Source organism: Myotis daubentonii, chromosome 18 (genome assembly GCF_963259705.1).
Source record: "Myotis daubentonii chromosome 18, mMyoDau2.1, whole genome shotgun sequence".
In the NCBI taxonomy this organism is placed as follows: Eukaryota; Metazoa; Chordata; class Mammalia; order Chiroptera; family Vespertilionidae; genus Myotis; species Myotis daubentonii.
In genome coordinates, this window is record NC_081857.1 from 39,304,715 (window position 1) to 39,329,622 (window position 24,908).

At 45.0% G+C, this 24,908-nt stretch overlaps 1 protein-coding gene across 1 annotated transcript; it reads left to right on the forward strand.

Annotated features, from left to right (window-relative positions):
- The first annotated feature begins 2,307 nt into the window (after nt 1-2,307).
- LOC132221034 (mitochondrial adenyl nucleotide antiporter SLC25A24) lies at nt 2,308-24,908 on the forward strand. The gene is made up of 10 exons (XM_059674967.1): nt 2,308-2,612; nt 13,954-14,080; nt 15,288-15,375; nt 16,254-16,365; nt 17,274-17,432; nt 18,396-18,548; nt 19,615-19,722; nt 20,316-20,483; nt 21,227-21,377; nt 22,883-24,908. The coding sequence occupies exons 1-10, from the start codon at nt 2,427-2,429 to the stop codon at nt 23,065-23,067; spliced, it is 1,437 nt and encodes a 478-aa protein (XP_059530950.1). The 5' UTR covers nt 2,308-2,426; the 3' UTR covers nt 23,068-24,908.

Here is a 24,908-nt window from a genome sequence, read left to right on the forward strand (position 1 = left end):
CTTCCTTCCAAACCCCATAATTATAAAAAGAAATATCAAAGAAATTCCAACTGACAAAATGTCCCAGTTTACAAAATACCTGGTCAGCACTCCTCAAAACTGCCAAGATCATCAAACACCAGGGGAATCTGAGAAACTGTCACAGCTACGCCAGAAGGAGGGTAAGGAGGCGTGATGATGAAATGTAATGTGGTGTCATGGGTGGGATCCTGGCGAAGAAAAAGGGCAGTAGGTGAAAAACTAAGGAGAATGGAATAAAGTATGGACTTCAGTTAATAATATCAACATTGGCTCTTTAATTGTGACAGATGGACCATACTAATTTAAGATGTTAATAAGAAGGGGAAAGTGGGCGTGGGGGCCTGGGAATTCTCTGTTATTTTCACAGATTTCTTGTAAATTGAAACTAAAGTTAAATTTTAATTTAAAAATAATTATGGAAACGCCTCCAACGATTATTTCCAAGTTGCTCTCTAGGAGATGGCATTATGCTCATTGAGAACCTTCATAGTTAGTACTGCACTTTAAGCTCTGAAGTCTTCCCTCTCCTGGCTCACCTAGAAAAATTGAAGGTAAGGAGAAATGCATACATTTTTTTAAAAAAGGAATAGATAGTTAAGGACATTGTTTCACTTGCCATGGAGTTTGTGAACAGTATTTTCACTAGTTTGGATGCCCAATTCATAATTGTAATAATGGTGATGACATTCATTACATAATATTGATGATGGTAGCATTAATAATAAACTTCAGAGCCAGGTGGGGGAAAAGTTGGGTTTCTTGTTCACTCCTGTATGGCTGAGAGTAATAAAATCAGGATGGCATTCTCAAATCTGTATTGGAAAGACAGAGAAAATGGTATTGATGTGATTTTCCTATAAGCAGTTAGCATAGCTGCTTGTATAAATTGAACTTTAAGAAAAGTGGTGTTATTCTATTAGAATACACAGTGCTGCCAGCCCCAAAAGTCTTTTTCTTAACGAAGGTAGTTGATCTGTAGGAAAAGTCTCAGGAGGGAATGAATTTTTCTTTTTGCTGTTTTTTTCCTGATTTGTTTCGAAAATTTGACAAATTACTTACAATCTGATATACTGAAATCCATGTCCATTAAACTTAATAAGGAAAATCTGTGCATCTATATCTCCTTCCAGAAAATGCTTTTCCCCTTTCCTTAACTTGGATTCACTGCTTTGGGCCCCAGAACAGTGTTAATTTCTCCATCAGTGAGCATCTAAGTAAGATAAGTCCAGGAGCCCCTGATGAGGATCCGGAGAACTTAGTACCAGAAAGAACTTAGTTAAGAAAGGTTATCTCTGGTGCGGTATCCCACGTTATGTGGTAAGTTCTGCCCTCCCTGTGCAGTGGCCTCAAGCCTGTATCTGTACCCATCTTGAGAGGGTGGGCCTGAGGCTTTCTCGAAAGCGCTGCTGGCAGCCGCTGCCTACTGTCTGTCAGGGGCAGAGCCCACTCACCCAGCTGTGGAGCAAGGTAGAGCCTCTTTGGCCACTGCCCACTGGATGGACTTGCTGTTTTCTGCAGAAGACCCTGGGCTGCTCCGTTTTTGGTTTTTGCCCCCCACCACCCAGTTTTATTGATAGGATTGATATAACTGTTACTCTTAGGTGCTACTTTAAAAAGATTGCTTTCATATTTAATTCCTCTGCTTCTTAGGGCAGAGTTCTGATCACAAGGCTTGCATTTTTGTGAATGGAAAACAGGCCCAACCCGCTGGTGTGGCTCAGTTGGTTGAACTTCCTCCAGTGCACCAAGAGGTTGCCTGTTCCATTGGGATCAGAGCATATGCCAGGGTTGCCGGCGGGATCCTCGGTAGGGGGCGTGCAGGAGGCAGCTGATGGGTGTCTCATCTCTCTCTCTTTCTCTCTCTAAAATCAATAAAAAAGAAAACAGGCCCAGAGATGTGCAGAGCCTGTGGAGTGATAGGAAAAAGTCAGAGATGTGTGCGAGATAAAGACCTAGAGGAGGCAAAGCCCGCTGGCCCAGTTTCCCGGCAGCCAGCCTCCCCGGGGCAGGGCGCCGGGCTCAGCCGGGAGGGAGGAGGCGCCAAGCGAAGGAACCTGCCTCCCAACTGCCCCCGCTCCCCGCCCTATTATGGCTCTGAGGTCCGCGACTTCGGGGACTTGATCCTCGTTCCTCGCACCCGCGCCTCTGGCGGCTGGGACCCGGCCGGGCCGTCTCATCGGGTCCCACAGCCTCTGGGGACCCAGCGGCCCTGCCCCTTCCTGCCCGCCCTCGGCCGCCTGCTGGGGGCGGGCGCGGGCCGAGCTCCTCCCCCCCCCAGCCCGGCCCCGCCCTGCGCGCCCCGCCGGGCTTGGGTGGGGTCCCCGCTGCGACCGGCTCACGCCAGGCCCTGGCGCCCCGTGCGGGATCCCCGGTGCTCGCGCTTGGCCGCCCCGCGCCTCGGGACCATGCTGCGCTGGCTGCGGGGCTGGGTGCTGCCCGCGGCCGCCTGCCAGGACGCGGGGCCGCCGCCGCCGCGCTACGAGACCCTGTTCCGGCAGCTGGACCGCAACGGGGACGGCGTGGTGGACATCGGCGAGCTGCAGGAGGGGCTCCGGAACCTGGGCATCCCCCTGGGCCAGGACGCCGAGGAGGTGGGTCGCGGCTGGGCGGCCCGAGGGCCCGGGGGCCTGAGGGACTCGGGGCGCTGCCAGCTCGGAGGGCGGCGGCCCGGGCTCGGCCGGGAAGGAGGAGGAGCCGGGTGCCCAGCGCCTGGGGATTCAGACGCTCGGGAATGGGGCGCCTCCCCCCCCCCCCCCCCCCCAAAGACGAGCCGCAGGTTCTGAAAGGCTCCCGATGTTTTCCCAGATAAACTCAGTGCAGCGAACCCTCGCCCTCGGGCCCGCAGCGCTTTCGGTCTGAATGCATCCCAGGTCCTGTACCTGCCTTTCTGCGCCTTTGCAAACATTCAAACTTGAACTTGTTAGCTCAGGTTTCAGTGGGCCCCAGATCCTGTAGAAAGCTCACATTTTTATCTCTTGGAAGTTGCTTCCATCACCAGCTAGTCTTGCCTACAGTTTCAGGTCTGCTTGCAAACAAATTGTTAACGTAAAAACATTCAAACCTGTAAAGAATTTTTGTGAGTTTATTTGAGCCAAACTGTTGACAATTGCCGGGAAGCAGAACCTTAAGGGATTGGGATAGTGCTCCGGAGAATGGCAGTCTTTCATCTATTTGTATACATTACAATCAAAGGAGGGGACATAGGTGGGCTAATGAAATCCACTGGAGATAAACTAGTGAGGTGGGAGAAAGCAAAAGGGGGTTGATCCCCGGGATTGGATAAGAAGTAAAATGATGGACACACACTTAGGTGGGTGCAGGAACAATTAACATGATAATGAAGGAATTTGTGGCCTCTGTCCTGGGGCCCATTAGGTTGTGCTTCAAGGGCTCCAGAAAAAGGGAAGTTAAAGTTACCCAGACATTTCAAGGATAGGTTGTTATAGATGCAAACAGACAGGTAGGCTCAGTTAAGGTAAAGATTAACCTTGTCAATGAAGGTACCGCCCTAGGAGGTGACTACCCACCATAACTGCTTTTAGTTAAAGTTTAATTTCAGACCATCCTTTGTGATGACTTTAGGTCTTTGAGTTTGCAAGCCCACCACGCAGGCCTTCCCTGAGCTTGTCGGGTTAGCATGTGGCCCCTTTCGTCCACAAAGTCTTGGCCAAATATGGTGATGGAAGATGATTTGACTTTGGGTGGTGGACACACAATGCAATATACAGAGCATGTATCATAGAAATGTACACTTGAAACATATATGGTCTTATTAACCAATGTCACCCCAATAAGTTTAATTTAAAAAAAGAAAAAGAAAACCCATCCTACGTTTTCCCCAACTTCCTGTTGAGGAGCAGAGGTGACATTCCATTGATTGACATGGAGGGGCTGGGCGCCTCTGAGTCATTTTAATTGTGTGCCGAAGTTCCTCCCGCCCCTTCGCAGGGAGGAGGTGTTTGGAACCTCTCCAGCCACTGGAACCTGAGAGGACACTTTGGCATCCCTGTCCCAAGGGGGTTAGCGATTCAGCCACAGGAGCCAACAACTGTTGTATAGTTTTGTATTTTAAGCTACTCATTCAATGTCTGTAGTACTGACTGGCCTCTTCAGTTTATTCTTTGGTCTTGAATCAGATTCAGTAAGTTACAATTTTTAGGAAACAGCCCATTTTGTCCAAGGTTCATAATATTCACTTATTATTTTTAAAAAGTTCTGGCTGTCTGTAGTTATGTTCCCGATGTCATTGCTGGTCCCTTTTGCTGGTTGTTTCTGGTTTTTATTTTCTTCCCTTAATTTCTGTTTATTTCCTTCTACTTTTTTTGGGTTTGCTCATTTGCCTTTTTCTTTTGTTAATCCTCACCCAAGGGCATTTTCCCATTATTTATTTTTTTTAGAGTGAGTGGAAGGTAGGGGGAGAGACACAGAGAGAGAAACATCAGTGTGAGAGAGACACATAGATTGGCAAGCATCAGGGCCGGGATTGAACCTGCAATCGAGGTATGTGCCCTTGTTCAGAATTGAACTTGGGACCCTTCAGTCCCTGGTTCCACTGAGCCAAACAGACTAGGGCTCATTTGCTTTTTTTCTAATTTCTTGCATTAAATGCTGAATTCATTAATTTTTTAAAAAATTTTTTTATTGCTTAAAATATTACAAAGAGTGGTACATATGTCTCCTTTTTCCCCCCCTTGACCTTTCCCCGGCCTCCCCTACCCCCCAGTGTCTTGTGTCCATTGGTTATGCTTATATGCATGCATACAAGTCCTTTGGTTGATCTCTTACCCCCCCTCCCAACCCTCCCCGGCCTTCCAGCTGTAGTTTGACAGTCTGTTCGATGCTGCTCTGCCTCTGTATCTATTTTTGTTCATCAGTTTATAATGGTCTTTATTATCCATAAATGAGTGAGATCATGTAGTATTTTTCCTTCATTGACTGGCTTATTTCACTTAGCATAATGCTCTCCAGTTCCATCCATGCTGTTGCAAATGGTAAGAGTTCCTTCTTTTTTACAGCAGCATAGTATTCCATCGTGTAGATGTACCACAGTTTTCTAATCCATTCCTCTGCTGATGGGCACTTAGGCTGTTATCAGATCTTAGCTATGGTGAATTGTACTGCTATGAACATAGGGATGCATATATCCTTTCTGATTGGTGTTTCTGGTTTCTTGGGATACATTCCTAGAAGTGGGATCACTAGGTCAAATGGGAGTTCCATTTTTAACTTTTTGAGGAAATTCCATACTGTCTTCCATAGTGGCTGCACCAGTCTGCATTCCCACCAGCAGTGCACGAGTGTTCCTTTTTCTCCACATCCTCTCCAGCACTTGTCGTTTGTTGATTTGTTGATGATAGCCATTCTGACAGGTGTGAGATGGTACCTCATTGTTGTTTTGATTTGCATCTCTCGGATGATTAGTGACTTTGAGCATGTTTTCATATGTCTCTTGGCTTTCTGAATGTCCTCTTTTTTTAAAAAAAATATTTTTACTGATTTTTTATAGAGAGGAAGGGAGAGGGATAGAGAGTTAGAAACAACGATCAGCTGCCTCCTGCACACCCCCTACTGGGGATGTGCCCAAACCAAGGTACATGTCCTTGGCTGGAATCGAACCTGGGACCCTTCAGTCCGCAGGCCTACGCTCTATCCACTGAGCCAAACCGGTTAGGGCTGAATGTCCTCTTTTGAAAAGTGTCTATTTAGGTCCGTTGCCCATTTTTTGATTGGATTGTTTATCTTCCTTTTGTTAAGTTGTATGAGTTCCCTATAAATGTTGGAGATTAAACCCTTATCGGTGATAACATTAGCAAATATGTTTTCCCATGCAGTGGGCTTTCTTGTTGTTTTGTTGATGGTTTCTTTTGCTATGCAGAAGCTTTTTATTTTGATGTAGTCCCATTTGTTTATTTTCTCTTTAGTTTCCAGTGCCCTAGGAGCTGTATCAGTGAAGAAATTGCTTCGGCATATGTCTGAGATTTTGTTGCCTTTGGATCCTTCTAGTATTTTTATGGTTTCCCACCTTACATTTAAGTCCTTTATCCATTTTGAGTTTATTTTTGTGTATGGTGTAAGTTGGTGGTCTAGTTTCATTTTTTTGCATGTATCTGTCCAATTTTCCCAACACCATTTATTGAAGAGACTATCTTGGCTCCATTGTATGTTCTTGCCTCCTTTGTCAAATATTAATTGAGCATATTGGTTCGGGCCGATTTCTGGGCTCTCTATTCTATTCCATTGATCTATATGTCTGTTCTTGTGCCAGTACCAGGCAGTTTTGAGGACAGTGGCTTTGTAATATAGCTTGATATCTGGTATTGAGATCCCACCTACTTTGTACTTCTTTCTCAGGATCTGCAGCTATTCGGGGTCTTTTTTATTCCAGATGAATTCTTGGAGAGTTCGTTCTAGATCTGTGAAGTATGCCATTGGTATTTTAATGGGAAGTGCATTGAATTTATAGATTGCTTTGGGTAGTATGGACATTTTAATGATGTTGATTCTACCAATCCATGAACACGGTATGTTCTTCCATCTGTTTATGTCTTCCTCTATCTCTTTTTTCAACGTCCTGTAGTTTTCTAAGTAGAGGTCTTTTACCTCTTTAGTTAAGTTTATTCCTAGGTATCTTAATTTTTTGGTGCGATGGTGAATGGGATTGCTTTTTTAGTCTCTCTTTCTGTAAGTTCACTATTGGTGTATAGAAATGCCATAGATTTCTTGGTGTTAATTTTGTATCCTGCTACATTGCCGAATTCATTTATTAAGTCTAATTTATTAAATGCTGAATTCATTAATTTTGAGCTACAAAATCCCTTTAATCACTTCAGCTGAATTCCCCAAGTGCTTTTATTGTAGGTTAGTTCCAAGTATTCTCTAGGTTCTAATATGATTTCATCTTTGACCCATGAGTTATTTAACCATGTGCTTTAAATTTTTAAATATATGCTTTTTTCTTGGGGGGGGGGGGAGTTGAAAATATGATTAAATAGACAAACCTCTGGCTAGATTGACTGAGAAAGAGAGATTTAAAAATATCTTCACTTTTTCAAAATTCATATAAGGACAATGTAAAATAAGTTGTGTAAAACTGTATGTATGCAAACACATTCAACAGGATGGCCTATGTTTATCACTATACGTATGTATTTTATACGTATGCATAAAATATGCATTTATTATCCTAGCCAATTTGGCTCAGTGGATAGAGCGTCGGCCTGTGGACTGAAGGGTGGGTCCCGGGTTCAGTTCTGGTCAAGGGCACATGCCTGGGTTGTGGGCTCGATCCCCAGTAGGGGGTGTGCAGGAGGCAGCCTATCAATGATTTTCTCTCATCATTGATGTTTCTATCTCTCTCCCTACCCCTTCCTCTCTGAAATCAATTAAATATATTTAAAAAAACAACCAAAAAAACCACACATTTATTTCCAGCATATGTATGAAAATATAACCAAAATTTACCTGTTGCAAGGTACCTACAAAGGCTGGATAAAATAAGATAAATCTCTTTTTTATTAAAAAACAAAACAAAACCAGCCCTGGCTGGTTTGGCTCACTGGATAGAGCGTCGGCCTGGGGACTGAAGGGTCCCGGGTTCGATTCCGGTCAAGGGCATGTACCTTGGTTGCGGGCACATTCCCAGTAGGGAGTGTGCAGGAGGCAGCTTATCGATGTTTCTCCCTCATCGATGTTTCTAACTCTCTATCCCTCTCCCTTCCTCTCTGTAAAAAATCAATAAAATATATTTAAAAAACAAAAACTAAAACAAAAACCAGACTATTTTTTAGAGCAGTTTTAGTTTTACCATACAATTGAGACGAAGGCACAGAGATTCCCCACATACCCCTGGCCCTACACATGCACAGCCTCTCCCATTGTCAGCATCACTCATCAGATGATGCATTATTTACCAAGGATGAACCTAGACTGATACCTCATAATCACCCAAAGTCCACAGCTCGCCTTAGGGTCCACTCTTGGTGCTGCACGTTCTGTGGGTTTGCACAAGTGGATGATGACATATCTCCATCCTAGAGTGTCACGGAGCATTTCCCTGCCCCAGCAATCCTCTGTGCTCTGCCTGTTCTTCCCTCCACCGCTGACCTTTTTATTGCCTCCATAGTTTTGCCAGATAATCACCTTTTTACATATGCAGATAAGCCTGTAAGAAAATAAGGGAAATCTAGCCCTACTGCCTGGGTTTAAATTTTGGTTCTGCTACTTGCTAGTTAATTTTGGACCATTAAAAAAAATATCTCTAGCCTCAGTTTCCTCTCTTTGACAGAAGTAGCAAATACTAGAGTTATTGCGAAGAATAAATGCATTAATGCCTGCTGCCTAATAAGCAATCAATTACCGATTAGCTTTTAAATGCTCTAATACTGTTACTGCCGTCACTACTGAAAGAGAGGTGTCAAACTCTCCCTCTAAGACTGTGGATCTGCCACCTTTTCTTTAGAACCCTGTCAATTTCCCCCTTTATATTCCGAGACTATACTATCGATATATTCAAATTTAACATGGCTGTACCATCCTGGTGACTCGCTTCTTTGATCATGCGGCTTTCCTGCCTATCCTCATAGCATAGTGCCCCTCATATTTTTCAAATGCCCAAATCATTGCACTAGTCAGGGTGTTCCCCTAAACCAGGCCATCTTCCCAGGTCATCACTGGGGCATCTTAGTTGGGCTCCTGCCCTGTGGGAGGCATATCCTCACCCCATAGGCCACTGGGGCTCTTGGCCTGCTGGGCGATGAGTGAGCCAGTTCCCAAGCCCCATGTCCCCACCTGTTGTCTTGGCTCCCTCCTGGTAGTAACTGTCAGTTCTGGGCCTCTGAGGGGCAGAAAGCAAGATGGGGTTGGGTGTGCAAGATTTATTGGGGGGAAGGCCCGGGAAGGGTAGGGGAGAGGCCAGGATGCAAGTTCAACCCCTTGAGAAGAGTGCAAGAAGGAAGGGTCGCCTTAGGCAGAACTCAGAGCAGTTCCTAGGAAGTGTCAACAAGGCTAGTGGGGAGTCTCCGAGGAGGTGCTGTCTGTCGGGGGTCCTGTGTTGGCCCCGGCTGCCCAGGGCTAGTACCTGCTGTGGTTAGTCATGGGTTGGAGCAGCCCAGGGTGACTGTGGACCCGTGTGAAGGCTGCAGTGGGTCCAAAGGTGTGTGAGGGGGGAGGGAGCAGGCAGCAGGCTCCCACCCCAGGCTTTCTCGCAGGCGGCCTGATCTGGCCACCACAGATCTGCTTCTCTGCCTCGTCCCCAGCCTGTCTTCCTCAGGGAGGTCAGAGGGACCAACCACCCTCCCCAGGGCTTCCCTTGGTCACACCTGGGACTCATGGTCTCCCTTCCTGACCTTCTGTGTTCCATTCCACTCGCACGCGGCCATCAGCTCTGCAGGTCTTGGTGACTTACCTGGTGGTGTGACACACCTGCGTGCCTGAGGCTCTGAGTCACCGCTCGTGTTGTGTGTGTGGGTCACCGGCGTTGCATGCATTTTTGTGGTCTTCCTGGTGTAAAAGCAGCCCTACCTCCTGCTGGTCAGGGTCCATTTACGCCGGCTAGGATGGTGACTTCTCCTGCCTGGTGGTCCCTGGACACAGGGAGTTCCCTTCCAAATGCCCAGGTGGCAGCTGGAGCTTGCGCTAGTCCCTGGCAAGAGTATATCCTGTTGGGGACCAGAAACTAACCCTGCAGAGCCCAGAGTTGTGGGAACAGGAAGTAAAAAGTCCCCCCTGTGGTCATTGGGAGTGACAGTCAGGGGACCACTCTTGCTTCCACTCTTGGTTCCTGGATTCTCGTCCTGTTGGGGCACCAAGCCAGTCACAGATCTCCGATTTACTGCATCCTGAAGGGTGGCATCCATCGCTGCCAAATACTGTCTCTTTGGTGCTGCTTCAGCTACACTCTGTGGGCCTTCCTGGCATCCCGTGAGGCCGGCTCTTCTGGATGGAGTGGCGTGGGATATGGGAGTGGACTCCTTGGTCATGGGCCTCCTCCCACACCTCTCTCACTACGGAGTGGGCCCCTGGTTAGATGCTGTGTACTAGTATGTGGGATTTCATGCCTGTAGATCAGGCATTCATGAGCCTTTGAGGGCAGGAAAGAGAAACCCCTCCCAGGAAGAGGTACCTAACAGATAATCCCAATGTTTGGATGTCATTTGAGGTACTCTCAGGAAAAAAAAAACAAAATTCAGGACTTTAAAGAGTAGAGGGAGTAATCTGGATTCTAAGATACCAAAATGGAAATTATGAGGAAAATAAACTGATGGTGAAGAGTCAGCAGTTTTGGCTGGAAATATGGCTATTTCATTTCAGTGCGGGCTTGGAAGACTTTGGAACAGGGTAGGGCCCAAAAAAGTCTGAATGTAGAATTAAGGCAATAAATGAAAAAAGCGGATCTTGCCCAGTAGGGTTTTGCCAATATTTTTTGTTTTCTTTCTCGAAGAAAGACATCATTTTAGTGGCAACTCTTTTATTAATATGTAGAGCTGAAGGGACAGGTTTTGTAGAGTATGAAGGTATTACTATACCCAAGTTCAGGGCAAGCTGATTTAACAAGTTAGCCTGAGAGATTACAGACAACTTTAAAATGAAGTTGTTTGCCATGTTCTCATAGGCACATCCTCTTATTAGAACTTTCTTAGGAAAGATGTAGGATCATAAGGGGCACAGGACTGTTTCACCGAGAGGGATACCAAGAGCAAGAAGGGAAGCATCTCGGAGTCCAGAATCTCATATGAGGTGATGAGACTGTCAACTCTGGGTTCTATCAAGTGCTGTCAGTCTGTTCCTTACGATCCTGGCCATGACTTCTGTCTTTTCTCCTTGGTCCTATGCACTCATGTGCCCTGGCTGGATGCCCGGCTTCTGTGACTCACTGTGACTGCTTGCATTCTCTGCTGTGCACAAGCAAGGACCATTCTTCGTGGATCGCAAACGGCTCTATTGTGGGAGGACTCATTCTTGATTGGGCCACAGCATCTCTTGTGAAACAGCATTAGACATTTGCCACTGCTCGGCCGCTCTGGGGGAAAGGTCGATTGCACAGCCTGCAGTAGTACTTATGACTAACCATGGCACAACCTCTTCCTCCTGGCAAACCCATGGGTATTTCAAGAACATGTCATGGTCCTCTTTATGTTGTCCGTACTTGATATGATGAGTCAGTAGAGCAAGAACTAACAGACAAGGGCTGGATTAAATTGTCTTGATGAATTTTTAAAAAATAATTTACCTTTTATTGGGAACAGTTTTAGGTTCACAGCGAAATTAAGAGGAAGGCATAGAGATTTCCCATATCCCTCCTGCCCCCACATAGGCATAGACTCCCCCATGATCAACATCTGGCACAAGAGTGGCACCTTCGTTACAACTGATGAGCCTCATTAACATCATTACCACCAAAGCCCATCGCTTACTGATCTTAGGGTTCACTCCTGGTGGTGTCCATGCTGTGAAGCTGGACTCATGTATTATGACATGTATCCCCCTTTACAGTATCACACAGAATATTGTCACTGGCCTAAAAAACCCTCTGTGCTCTGCCTGCTTATCCTCCCTCAAGCCTGACCTCTGGCAGTGACTTACTTTTTCACTGTCTCCATAGTCTTGCCAGAATGTCCTGTAGTTGAAATGATACAGTAGATAGCCTTTCAGATCGGCTCCTGTCACTTGGTAATATGCATTTCAGGGTCCTCCAGGCCTTGTTGTGGTTTGGTAGCTCATTTCTTTTTAGTGCTGAATAGTATTCCATCATCTGGATGTGCCACAGTTTATGTAGCCATCACTTCAGAAGGACATCTTGGTTGTTTCCAAGCTTTGCCAATTATGCGTAAAGCTGCTACAAACGTTTGTGTGTAGGTTTTGTGTAGACATCCTATATAATAAAGACCTAATATGCTAATTAGACTGAACAGCAGAACGACTGTCCAGAAGACATTCCGGACGACCGTCCAGACGACCGGAGGAAGCCAGAGTTGTGAGGGCCCAGCCCCCTGCACGAATTTCATGCATTGGGCCTCTAGTGTTACATAAGCTTTCAACTCCTTTGGGCAGATACCAAGCACTGGGATTGCTGGATTATATTGTGTGTGTTTAGTTTTGTAAGAAATGCCAAAATGTCTTCCTTTTTTTCCTTGTTTCTCCCCCCCCCCGCCCCCCCCAAAGAAACTTCTTCCAAAGTGGCCGAACCATTTTGCATTCCAGCCAGCCATGAATGTGTGTTCTGGTTGCTGTTCATGAATTTTAATACAACTTTTTAAGAGTACACCATGTTTAGAAGACTCGATTACATAAAAGGCGGAGTTTTTATTGTGAAACCACGCTTCCCATTTCCGGTGGAGCAGGATGAGGGACCACAGTATATGCACAGGGGAGGGTGTGGGTTCCCACGAGTCAGGGGCATTGTTTCTGAGAATCTCCTGACTTCTCTCTGGGCCCCCAGCGGCCTTGACTTCCGCCCACTTTGAGATTTCCCTCCCAGGTGTGCATCTGAGAGGCCAGAGCTGGGACCCCGGCCATGGGGCGGCCTTGCCCTGCAGCCCTGTGATGCGGGTGAAGATGAGGATCTGGGGCTGGGGCGTGAGAGGGTGAGGGAGCATCACACAAGGAGAGGCCCAGAGACTTTCATTAGGTCCCCAATTCCCAGTCTCCACGACTATTAACGCCTTGGCCTTAGAAGAAGGCTTCTTGGAAAGGTGTGGCCAAGCAACTGTCAGGAACTGTTGGCTCTCCCACCCGTCATGGCCGCTCAGCCCAGGTCCCAGCCTCCTCCAGCCCCTCCTCTCCCAGGAGATACTCCACCTCTAGAGACGGCCGTGCCAGGGTCCTACCTGGGGGAAGGGCCCGAGTTGCCCCCACTCAGCTTCTCCAGGGAACCCGGGGTGTCTGATCGGCCGCCTGGGGAGCGAAAGGAACCGAGGCCGCCGCCCCCAGCCCCCAGGGCGCCCCCGCCAGGCGCCAGGGCCCGCGTGCCCCGCCTGCAGCCGTTGCGAGCGCCTCCCCTTCCTGCGCTTTTCTCGCGGATGGGACTTGGTCGTGGGCGCCCCGGCGGATGCTGCTGCCTCAGGTCTCCACCATCGGGACCGGATTGGGCAGGAGGCCCCCCCTCCCTCTCACTTCCACGTGGGGAGACTCTGAGGGGCCCCGCGGGGCCACCCCGGCCGCCAGACGCCCCGATGGACTCCCTCTACCGAGACCTCTTTTGGTACCTGGACCACAATGAGGACGGGACCCTGGACATGCTGGAGCTGGAGGAAACCCTGGGCGATATAGGGATCGCTGCCCCCCCGGACCCAGGGAAGGTGGGCTCGGGGCCGAGGGCGGAGAGATGTGGGGCTGTGTATCTGCTTTCTGTACGATTACTTTCTTTCTTTATTCAGTTCAACACGTTTTTCCTGGTTATTTGGGGCTGGGTAAGCCTTTGGTTCTTCATTGATTCCCAGCCGTTCTTGGTGTCTAACTCCGCACTTCCATCCATGAATTTCCCTCTGAGCTTTGGCGGCGGCCCATGAGTTTCAGGCCCTTTCCTCTCCGAGTCCGGAGCGTGGAGGGCTGACCATGACACCTCCGGCCCCAGCGAGGCATTGGGCTCGGGGTGGGTGACGGAGCCTCTTAGCCGGCAGAAGGTACATTTTGGGTGACAGAGGGAGGCTTCCATGTCTTACCAAATACCATACTTCTCATTGCTTTCTCTAGAGCACTGCTTTCTACTAATGGAGATCATCTGATATGACAGCTTTTTATAAGGAAAATATTATTTAATTTGGGAAATCCAAGGGAAAATACTGTTTTAGATATTTAAATCCCAAGTCTTCGTCTTCTGCCTGGGGATTTATGAAATACATGTCTTACAGGAAAACAGCCAACGTACTTGAAGTGTATGTACAAATAATTTAGTATTTTAACCCATGTTAAAAGACTTCTATTTTTTTTTTCTAGAAAATTTTTTCTACTGGTGATACCGACAAAGATGGGAAGCTGGATTTTGAAGAATTTATGAAGTACCTTAAAGACCATGAGAAAAAAATGAAATTGGCATTTAAGAGCTTGGACAGAAATAATGACGGTATATTTTATTTTCTATTCATCATCTGCTAGGACAGTGATGGCGAACCTATGACACGCGAACTCATTTTTTTGGTTGATTTTTCTTTGTTAAATGGCATTTAAATATATCAAATAAATATCAAAAATATAAGTCTTTGTTTTACTATGGTTGCAAATATCAAAAAATTTCTATATGTGACACGGCACCGGAGTTAAGTTAGGGTTTTTCAAAATGCTGACACGCCGAGCTCAAAAGGTTCGTCATCACTGTGCTGTGAGGAAGCACTTATACTTCCAAGAGTCTAAAACAATGTGTATTTAGCTTTTTTTCCCTTAGGTGATAATAGTAACTATTATTTTTAATCCTCACCTGAGGGTAGTTTTTATTAATTTGAGAGAGAGAGAGAGAGAGAGATCAGTTGCCTCCCATATGCACCCCTACTGGGGATGAACCTGTAACCTAGGTATGTGAACTGACCAGGAATTGAACCCTTCTGTTGTATGGGACGATGCTCCAGCCAGCTGAGCCACCTGACTGGGGTTTTAATTATTACTAGTGTTAATACTTGTTTTTCTTAGTAATGGGATTTTTACATAGAATTCATGTTTTTCGTTAAGAAAAGTTATTTGTCCAATGAGTTAAGAAACTGTAAATTGGGGCTGTTTGTAAAATGTTAATTATGGAACAATATGTTGATTTGACTTAAAGCTTTGGGTTAAAAATAATTATGTTTCCTTGTTCTCTGGGCAAGAGAGGTTTACTAGTATTTTTTCTTTCATATTTAGGCATAAAAATGACATAATCTAAATTTTAAAAACTTGTCGATTATGTTACATTTGACAGCCCTTTTGAAAGAATTCATTTAGAGCAGATACTTTCTGATTTTGAAAATTAGAAAAAAAAAAGCAGATTAGACATTTAAATGTGTGTCTTTGGACTGGAATTTTGGTTTCTCTATTTAGATTAATATCTTGAAGTGAGAGTCCCATATGTGCCAAGCAAAAAGTAAGAGTGAAATAATGTGCATACTTGTTTAATGTATTTATTAGTTTTTGAGTTGATATTGCACTATGTACTTAAGCAAATCTAACCCTCCCCTAAATTCATAATTTTACCTTAATCCATTCAAGGCTTTCCCTGATACAATGAGGGATTTGCAGTTCATGATTTCTAAGGTCCTTACAGTTCTGACGCTGAGTTTATGCTGTTTTTATTTCTTTTAAAGGAAAAATCGAGGCTTCTGAAATTGTCCATTCTCTCCAGATATTAGGGTTAACTATTTCTGAAAAACAAGCAGAGCTGATTCTTAAAAGGTAAGCTCTCAGGGGATTGAGAATTGTTTGTTTTCTTTGATGTTCACTTTATGTCCTGCTCAGAGAGCTAATGTCAGTGTGGTTCAGACAAGTCCTTGCACCTCGCTGCACCCATTCGATATCTTTCTCTCCTTCTCCTTCCTTTTTGTTTGTGTGCACACACATTTCTAAAGTGTAGGAGTGGGGAGTGCAGCCTCAGGCAGGACTCTTTCCTCTCTTTAAAATTGGTCATGTGATGTAAGTGTAGTTGGCATACAATCGGATATTAGTTTCAGGTGTACATTAGAGTGAGTCAGTACTTTGAGGCCACAGTGTGACCACCCACTGATTCGAGTCCTTGTCTGCCAGCGTGGGAACTCATCACGGTCGGATTGACTGTATCTCCTTCTCCTTCCCACCCACCCTCCGCCCGCTCCCTTCTGGCGACCATCCCTTTGGCCTCTGTTTCTATGACTGTTTCTGTTTTGCGTTTTTTATTGAGATTCCACATGTAAGAGAAGGACAGACAGGATTCTTTCTTTATTATTTTTTTAAAATATATTTTTATTGTTTTCAGAGAGGAAGGGAGAGGGAGAGAGAGAGAAACATCAGTGAGGAGAGAGAATCATTGATTGGCTGTCTCCTGCACGCCCCCTACTGGGGATGGAGCCCGCAACCCGGGCATCAGCCCTGACCAGGAATCCAACCAATGACTTCTTGGTGCATGGGATGGTGCTCAATCCACTGAGCCACACCAGCTGGGCTAGGGTTTTAAAAAATATAATAAGAATATTAAGTTGGAAAGGAAACGGTCATTCTGTAAAAAAGCCAGCAATATTAGTTTTATTTGTAAATTCTGTTTTGTTACTTAGTTAGCTTCTTTTTTTTTTTCTTTCCAGCATTGATAGTGATGGAACGATGACAGTGGACTGGGATGAATGGAGGGATTACTTCTTACTTAATCCTGTTACAGATATCGAGGAAATTGTCCGTTTCTGGAAACATTCCACTGTAAGTACGCTGTGTGGATCAATTTATCCCTGTTTGGAGCTGTAAGCCATTGTATGGTCACCACCTGAGAACACTGGGACATTTACAGCGCAGGCGCCCAACCCAGTCCCAGTGGCTCCTTAAGCTGTGGAGCTCCGTTTACTCTACTGCATGTACATCATAGATTCTTACTGTATCTTTGGAGATAGTTGGTAACAGTGTCTCTTTTACTCACCGTCAAAGGAAGAGAGGATTACTACTATTGCATCGCTCCTTCCCCAGACACTCTTACCTATAAAATCTTTTACACCAAAATCATTTACATAATAAAGTTGTAAAATATTACCATTATAGAGCTGTGTTTCTCTCAAGCTACGTTGGTAATCACTGACCACCAGGGGGCAGCTCCTGCATTGAGTGTCTGTCCCCTGGTGGTCAGTGCGCATCATAGCCACCGGTTGATCGGTCATTTGGTCGTTCAGTAGCTTAGGCTTTTATATATAGAAATTTGAAGCATATGTCAGGGTGAAAGCATAACATAGATATCATTACAAGATAAAGGGTGCATTTTTGGAGAGTTGACAAGCTAATTTCTTTAGTTAAAAAGAAATAAAAGACTGCCCTTTCATTCTGACTTAGACACAGAGGAGAAAATTTACTCTGAATCCATTAAGAAAATAAAGCGGGACTGTTGGTTTTGTAAATTGGTGGGCACTGTCGATTTTCATTTCTGGTGAACTGTCCACACACTGCACCTAGTGGGAAGAAGCTACTGACCCTCATCTCTGCTCAGATTGGTTTGGTGACTTTCAGGGAATGAAGCTGATCTTAACTATAAAATAACACCTGCTCCTCCTTTAAACAAAATTGCTGGAATGATCTATGTTTAGTTGAAGGAGCATGTAATCTCCCTCTCCCCCTTTTAACAGGGTATTGACATAGGAGATAGTTTAACTATCCCGGATGAATTCACAGAAGATGAAAAAATGTCGGGACAGTGGTGGAGGCAGCTTCTGGCGGGAGGCATTGCTGGCGCCGTCTCCCGTACAAGCACCGCCCCCTTGGACCGTCTCAAAGTCATGATGCAGGTGAACTTCGTGACCTTGTGTCTGTTTGTCCTAAATACCCTCAAACACCAAGAAATAGGGTGCTTTGGAAAAAATTATCAAACTCTCCGTAGTAGTCTTTTATACCTTTAAAAAGTATCTCTGCATTTTATTGCTATTAGTCCTAAATTCAGTCCATGTAATGATTTCAGTGTTCTGCCAAACCTTAAATTGTTGATACATGTGTGTGATGAGCTCTTAATCTTTGGTGTTCTACAACTATTCAAGTGTGTGTGTTTTTTTGTTGTTTTTTAAAAAAATATATTTTATTGATTTTAGAAAAGAAGGGAGAGGGAGAGAGAGATAGAAACATCAGTGATGAGAGAGAATCATTGATTGGCTGCCTCCTGCACACCCCTTACTGGGGATCAAGCTCGCAACCCAGGCATGTGCCCTAGGCCGGAATCAAACCTGGGACCCTTCAGTCTACAGGCCGATGCTCTATCCATTGAGCCAAACCAGCTAGGGCTATTCAAGTGTTTAAATATTCAGTCATTATTGTAGGGGTCTCCTTAAATTATTTATATATTATACATTTTCTTTCATTTTTAAAAATTAGTAATTATTCTACCCCCCCCCCCAAATATATTTTTATTGATTTCAAAGAGGAAGGGAGAGGAAGAGGGAGATAGAAATATCAATGATGAGAGAGAATCATTGGTCAGCTGCCTCCTGCACACCCCCTACTGGGGATCGAGCCTACAACCCGGTCATGTGCCCTTGACCGGAATCGAAGCTGAGTCCCTTCAGTCTGCAGGCTGACACTCTATCTGCTGAGCCGAACCAGCTAGGGCTCTGTTATATATTTTCTAAGCCTCCTATCTTCTGTTTTCAAACACACCTTCTCGCAGTATTGGAGAAGAGAGAGGGGTTTGTACTGTTACTATAGAAATAGTAACAACTACACGTCACGAGTATTTTACAGCGTTTTACTTTTATTCTCAGGTCCATGGTTCAAAATCCGGCAAAATGGACATATATGGTGGCCTCCGGCAGATGGTGAAAGAAGGAGGGATCCGCTCCCTTTGGAGAGGAAACGGCACAAATGTTCTTAAAATCGCCCCGGAGACGGCTCTCAAGTTCTCAGCGTATGAACAGGTAAGTGTCATCGCTGTGTGGTCAGTGACAGTATAACTCTGGGTATTGCCCACAAAAACTGTTTCTGGGTTGTTAATATTTGTTTCAACAGCTTTATTTGTGCTGGTGAAAATAAACCCACCTTTGAAGAAGAAAAACTATGGGGTCACTATTCAGAAACACTATGTGAACACTTAACCCTGTATTTTCTGTGCGTCTGAGAAAGAACGTTGTTATTCTGTTTGAGCAAAGGCACAGCTAGTTTCCCTCTGGGTAGCATCTGTGCCCTCAGAAATCTAACTTGAAAACTGCTGTCCAGCCAACGGAACGCATTAGCATTTAAGCCTTGCTTTCCTGCTAAGTGTTGTTAATGCAGTGTTTGCATTTTGAAAGACATAATCACATGGTCAGTTAATTGCCTTCTAGAAGCTGATTTGTGTTTGGTGTTGTCTTATTCAGCTTGGGCTGCTGTAAGGAAATCCATATAGTGGGTGGGTCAGACAACAGACATGTATTTCTCGCAGTAATGGAGCTGGGACTCCAAGAGCAAGGTGCTGACCAGTTTGGGTTCTGGTGAAGGCGCTCTTCCTGGCTTGCAGATGATGATACTCTTGCCATGTGCTCACATGGCCTTTCCTCAGTGCATGCATGTGGGGGAGGTGTGTGTGTGGGGGGGAGGAGAGATAGATAGATAGATAGATAGATAGATAGAGAGGAAGAAGAAGAAGAAGAAGAAGAGGAGGAGGAGGAGGGGGAGGGGGAGGGGGAGGGGGAGGGGGAGGGGGAGGAGGAGAGAGAAAGAAAGAAAAAGAAAGAAAGAAAGAAAGAAAGAAAGAAAGAAAGAAAGAAAGAAAGAAAAAGGAAGAGAAAGAAAGAAAACTCTCTGGTGTCTCTTCTTATCAAGGACACTAATCTTTCGATGAGGGCCCCACCCTCATGACGTCATCCAACTCTAATGACCTCCCAAAGGCCCCATTTCCAAATACCATCCCCTTGGGGTTACAGCTCTCACATTGCATTTGTGGGGAGGGACACACAATTCTGCCTATAGCAGGTACTAATGTGCACTTACCATTGATTCACACAGTACAAGAAGATGCTTACTGGGGAAGGACAGAAATTAGGGACCTTTGAGAGATTTGTTTCTGGTTCCATGGCTGGAGCAACTGCACAGACGTTTATTTATCCTATGGAGGTACGTGCCATTGTGAAGTTTGCTGGTGTTAATGGTTTTCATATTCATGATCCGTGGCTGTGTAGCAAGTATTCCCCAGATTTAACAGTTTCAAACAACAAGCATTTCTCACTTCCCAGCTTCTGTGGCTCAGGAATCTGGGAGGAGCTGGGGGAGGTACCTGTGGCCCAGGGTTCCTTACAGGCTGCAGTCAGGGTGTTGGGGATGGATTATTCCAAACTCTCCTGGCTGCTGGAGACATGGGATCCTTATCCCCTCGGCCTCTCCACAGGCTGCTTGAGCATCCCCAACACGTGGCAGCTGGTTTCCCCAAATCGGTGATCTCAGGGGTGGCCGAGCCCCCAAGAAGGAAAGTGCATTCTTTGGTCCCTTTGTAAACTGTTGGCCACACAGACGCCCTGGTGGAGTGTGGGAGGGGACCACGCAGGTGGGAGGGGACCACGCAGGTGAGATATCAGGAAGCTGGCCTGGGGGCCCCCTGGGAGGCGCGCTGTCACCGTGCTGGTACAAATGAGAACTGTTCCTCTCCAAAGAGCTTCACAGCGGTGGAGTTCACACGAACAACCGTATTTTGTTTATTCTTTCGCAACCAGGTTCTGAAAACCAGGCTGGCCGTGGGCAGAACTGGGCAGTACTCCGGCCTGTTCGATTGTGCCAAGAAGATTTTGAAACATGAAGGCATGGGAGCTTTCTTCAAAGGTTATATTCCCAATATACTAGGCATCATACCTTACGCAGGTATAGACCTTGCTGTGTATGAGGTGAGTTTGTAGCAATCTTTTGAATCTGAAAGTGTGGATATATAGTCCTTACTGTTTGAATTTGACTTTGTATGGAGAAGTACACGTATACCAGGGAACAGTTTGTGACCCCAAAGTAGATTCACGGGTGTTAATTTACATATCTACATCTATATCTATATCTATCTATCTATCTATCTATCTGTATATTTAGAGAGAGAGAGAGAGAGGAAGGGTGAGGGAGAGAGAGATAGAAACATCAACGATGAGAGAGAATCATTGATCAGCTGCCTCCTGCATGCCCCCTACTGGGGATTGATCCCACAACCGGGCATGTGCCCAGACCGGGAATCCAATCGTGACCTTCTGGTCCATAGGTTGATGCTCAACCACTGAGCCACACTGGCTGAGCCTCATTTATCGTACCAGAAGGATAACTCTGCCTCAGAGCTTTGCAAAGGATTGAATGTGTCAAGTACAACATTAGATGTCGTCAGGAGTATTATTTTGATCAGTACTCACTGTAGGCACTGTTCTTCAGGTCCTGGAGTTGGTGCATTTGACCTTCATGGTTACTTAGAGACCTCCAGGCCTGGGTCTGAATCCTCAGCGGCTCCCCCACCTGTGCAGAGCTGCCCCTCCTGGGAGTGGGTGGCCCGTCTCCTGCAGGAGGAGAGTAGCTGTGAAAATGTTCACGTTGAGTGAAAGCGGCCGTGAAGTGAGTTGTTCACCATCTCTCCTCTTTTTTTCTGTGGCCCTTGCAGCTCTTGAAGTCCCATTGGCTGGATCATTTTGCCAAAGACACGGTGAACCCCGGAGTGGCCGTGTTGCTGGGGTGTGGCGCCTTGTCCAGCACCTGCGGGCAGCTGGCCAGCTACCCGTTGTCTTTGGTGAGAACACGCATGCAGGCTCAAGGTGGGTTTTTCAATGAAGATAGTATATCCCAGCCTTCCGTTCTTTATTGCCTCCCCTTTCACAAAGCCTTTTCCTAATCACTCCCTCTTCATGAAATTCTAACACCACAGACACACTGCACATGTACTGTATGTATACCCGTGCTTTATGCATAAACAGTAAGGGTTTCTATTTACTCATGTGGAGAACACATGCTTTAAGAATGTGTAAGCTTTGCCCTAGCTGGTTCGGCTCAGTGGATAGAGCACTGGCCTGTGGACCAGTCACGATTTGATTCCGGTCAAGGGCACCTACCTTGGTTGCAGGCTCCTCCCTGGCTGGGCCCTGGTCAGGGCATGAACAGCAGGAGGCAACTAATCAATGTGTTTCTCTGACATCGATGTTTCTCTCCGTCTTTCCCTCTCTCTTCCACTCTCCGTAAAAATCAATGTGAAAATGTCCTCGGGTGGGGATTAAAAAAAAAGAATGTGTAAGCGTTCGTATCTAGATGAACTTGGGCTCAGACCCTTGCACACAGCCTCTCTGGGTTTTCCTTTTCCCACCTGTAAATGGGGACGAAGACCGGCCGTGTCGTAAGAATTAGCAGCGGTCTGTGTGAAACCCCGGGCATTTGTCAGAGTCTTGGTCAGTGGCGGCTGGAATTGCTTCTTACTGTGGACGCTACAACACGTGACCTGTGATCCTCCCCCAACGGGACACTGTCTCCTCCCTCGACTTGGATCCCACTGTGCCCTCTTGGCTTTCTGTCACCTCGTGGATAATTCTCTTTTCTTTAAAAAAAAATTTATTTGACTTCAGGGGGGAAGTGGGGAGAGAGAGAGAAAGAGAGAAACATCAATGAGGAGAGAGAATCATTGATCAGCTGCCTCCTGCATGTCCCCTATTGGGGATTGAGCCTGCAACCTGGGCCTGTGCCCTGACCTGGAATCGAACCGTGACCTTCTGGTTCATAGGCCGACGCTCAACCACTGAGCCACACCGGGTGGGTTCATTCTCTTTTCTTATGATTCGCTGGCTTTTATTGCTCTATTAATAAAGTATGCTTTCTGTGCCTTTTCTCTTTTGCTCTTTCCCTGGCCAATCTCACCCTCTGTCATTTCTTTCCGGTGGTTCTCAACCTTCCTCATGCCGCGACCCTTGAATACAGTTCCTCATGTTGTGGTGACCCCCAACCATAAAATTATTTTCGTTGCTACTTCATAACTGTAAGTTTGCTACTGTTATGAATCATAATGTAAATATCTGATATGCAGGATGTATTTTCAGGGGTCGCCACCCACAGGTTGAGAACCGCTGCCAGTACACCCTGGGCATCTACAGCTCAATCCCCAACTTCTCTGCCAAGCACGCCCCCCCCCCCCGCCTTTATAATAGAGGGTACTTTCTTGGACTCCTTGGAATGAATGTGACCCTTCTGCATCATTCTGAAGCCCAGTGATGCATGCTGATAAGAACACTGCAGGCTTGAATATTGAATTAGCCTGGCTTCCTTTTTTATTTTCTAGCCATGATAGAAGGAAGCCCACAGCTGAACATGGTTGGCCTCTTCCGACGAATCATTTCCAAAGAGGGGGTACCGGGACTTTACAGAGGCATCACCCCGAACTTCATGAAGGTGCTCCCGGCTGTAGGCATCAGCTATGTGGTTTATGAAAATATGAAACAAACTTTAGGAGTCACCCAGAAATGACAGGTTGAACTTTTTTATTTTTTTTTTTGCTTTAGCACAATTACACGGAAATTCTCAATAATATCTAGAGGGACTTTTTCTCCTAGAATTGCAAGTCGATGGCAAAAGAAGTATTTTTTCACAAAAGGGAAGAGCTTATCAATGATCATTTAAACATTTGGGCTCAATTTTCTATATACAGAAATGTTTTAAAAAATCATAGTTTTGATAAGCTCATCCAATTTTGAAAAATGCCAGAAAACTGAATTTTATCTCTTCTTAGTCCTTTCTACAAATCCCTGCCCTGAGTCCTCAATCTGAAACATGAACCTGCTTGAACTAAATCTGTTTTGTGTGGTGGAATCATAGATCATCCATCTTTATTTTTGGATGGTTCAGGTTTATGCCAGCTTCTTTATACTTGTCTTTTTCTTAAATGCAAGATGATCAGAAAAACCTCAACACTTAAACTGTTTTTATATATTTTGAATCTCTTTGTAGACTTAACATTTCCTTGTAGGCCTGTTAATAGAAAGTCATTGGGTTTCTATGCTTACCTTCCTTTAAGCTGAATAAGAATGAACATAAGTGACTGGATTTCAGGGCATGCGAATACCCTCGTCTATTGCTATCATTTTTGTAAAGGAGTGATGAAATAATACTTACCCTGCGGGCCTTTTTCTCTTTTCCTTGCACTGTGATTTGGTTCCTGAGAGGACCTGTTGTCAGCATATTGCTGTTACGTTATCAACACAAGGCAACTTATTGGAAGGGTTCTGTTGATATTCTGTCTTGGCTTTGAAAAGTACCAGGAAACAAAACATTTTTATGGAGATCAGCTTTTGAAGAGCGTCTCTCTCTTTTTCGTCCTTTGTTTCCTACTTGAATCAGATTTCCCTGGGAAGGTCTCTGGGGACCATTCTTGGTCATCTGAAATGTCTTCATTACACGAAGTGGGTTGATCCCGGGTGACATTCCCTGTCCTCCCTCCTTGTTGAGTTTCTTTGAACCTGCAATTCTCCACGTGGGCAGCACAAACCTAAGGGAATAGTACGTAATAGTAGTAGCAAATATCTTCTCTATTAGGTACTTATATTTAAACAAAAGGCCCAATTTATGAACATACACATTCATAATCTCGCCCCAAGTTTTAGAACATGTTATGATATAGAAAACTTAATTTTTAATATTGATAGCATGTTTTTATTAGAGCTATTCTTTTTGTAGTTAACTATCTTTTCTGACTTATGTGATTAGGAGTTAGAATAACATTAGTTGAAGTTATTCTTACCATTTTTTAAAATTTAGTTTCTAAACTTGTTTGATTTCTAGTAATTGCTGTTATCAATTGCCAACATTTTAGTGAAAAGCTAGTGACATAATAGGCATTTACTTTCTTTGAATCTACCTCTTGTATTTGATGAACCAAAGAGAAATGTTGGACTTGTCTTTGTGAAACATTTCAAAATATAGTTTTCATTATATGAGTTATGACTGATACATGTCTCAGTATTTTTATAATACATATAAGCATGGGACTCTATCTTTTGGGTGGTTTGTTCTTTGGAGTAAAATACCTAAATTATAATAAGGTACATGATTAGCTCTTTTATACTCATAAAAAAATTATGGAATGGACAACTGACATTTCAAGCTACTGAAAAATTATTGTTCATTATGAATTTAAATTGTGTGCTATTTAACATTTGTGAGGAGTGAATGTGATTTATCTGTGCATCTTGTATCTTTTGAAACAATGATCTTGTATCTTTTGAAAAGAGCCCGGAGTTGAAGATAGATTATTTCTGGCATTGGTGAATATTTACTTTCCATTTATATTAAAAAAAAATGTATTTGTTTTT

Excerpts from the sequence above, each read along its gene's own strand:
- LOC132221034 (XM_059674967.1), top strand. The coding sequence starts at position 2,427 with ATGCTGCGCTGGCTGCGGGGCTGGGTGCTGCCCGCGGCCGCCTGCCAG. Across the intron at positions 15,376-16,253 it reads GCAGAGCTGATTCTTAAAAG|CATTGATAGTGATGGAACGA; the intron begins GTAAGCTCTCAG and ends TTTTCTTTCCAG. Across the intron at positions 20,484-21,226 it reads TAGACCTTGCTGTGTATGAG|CTCTTGAAGTCCCATTGGCT; the intron begins GTGAGTTTGTAG and ends TGGCCCTTGCAG.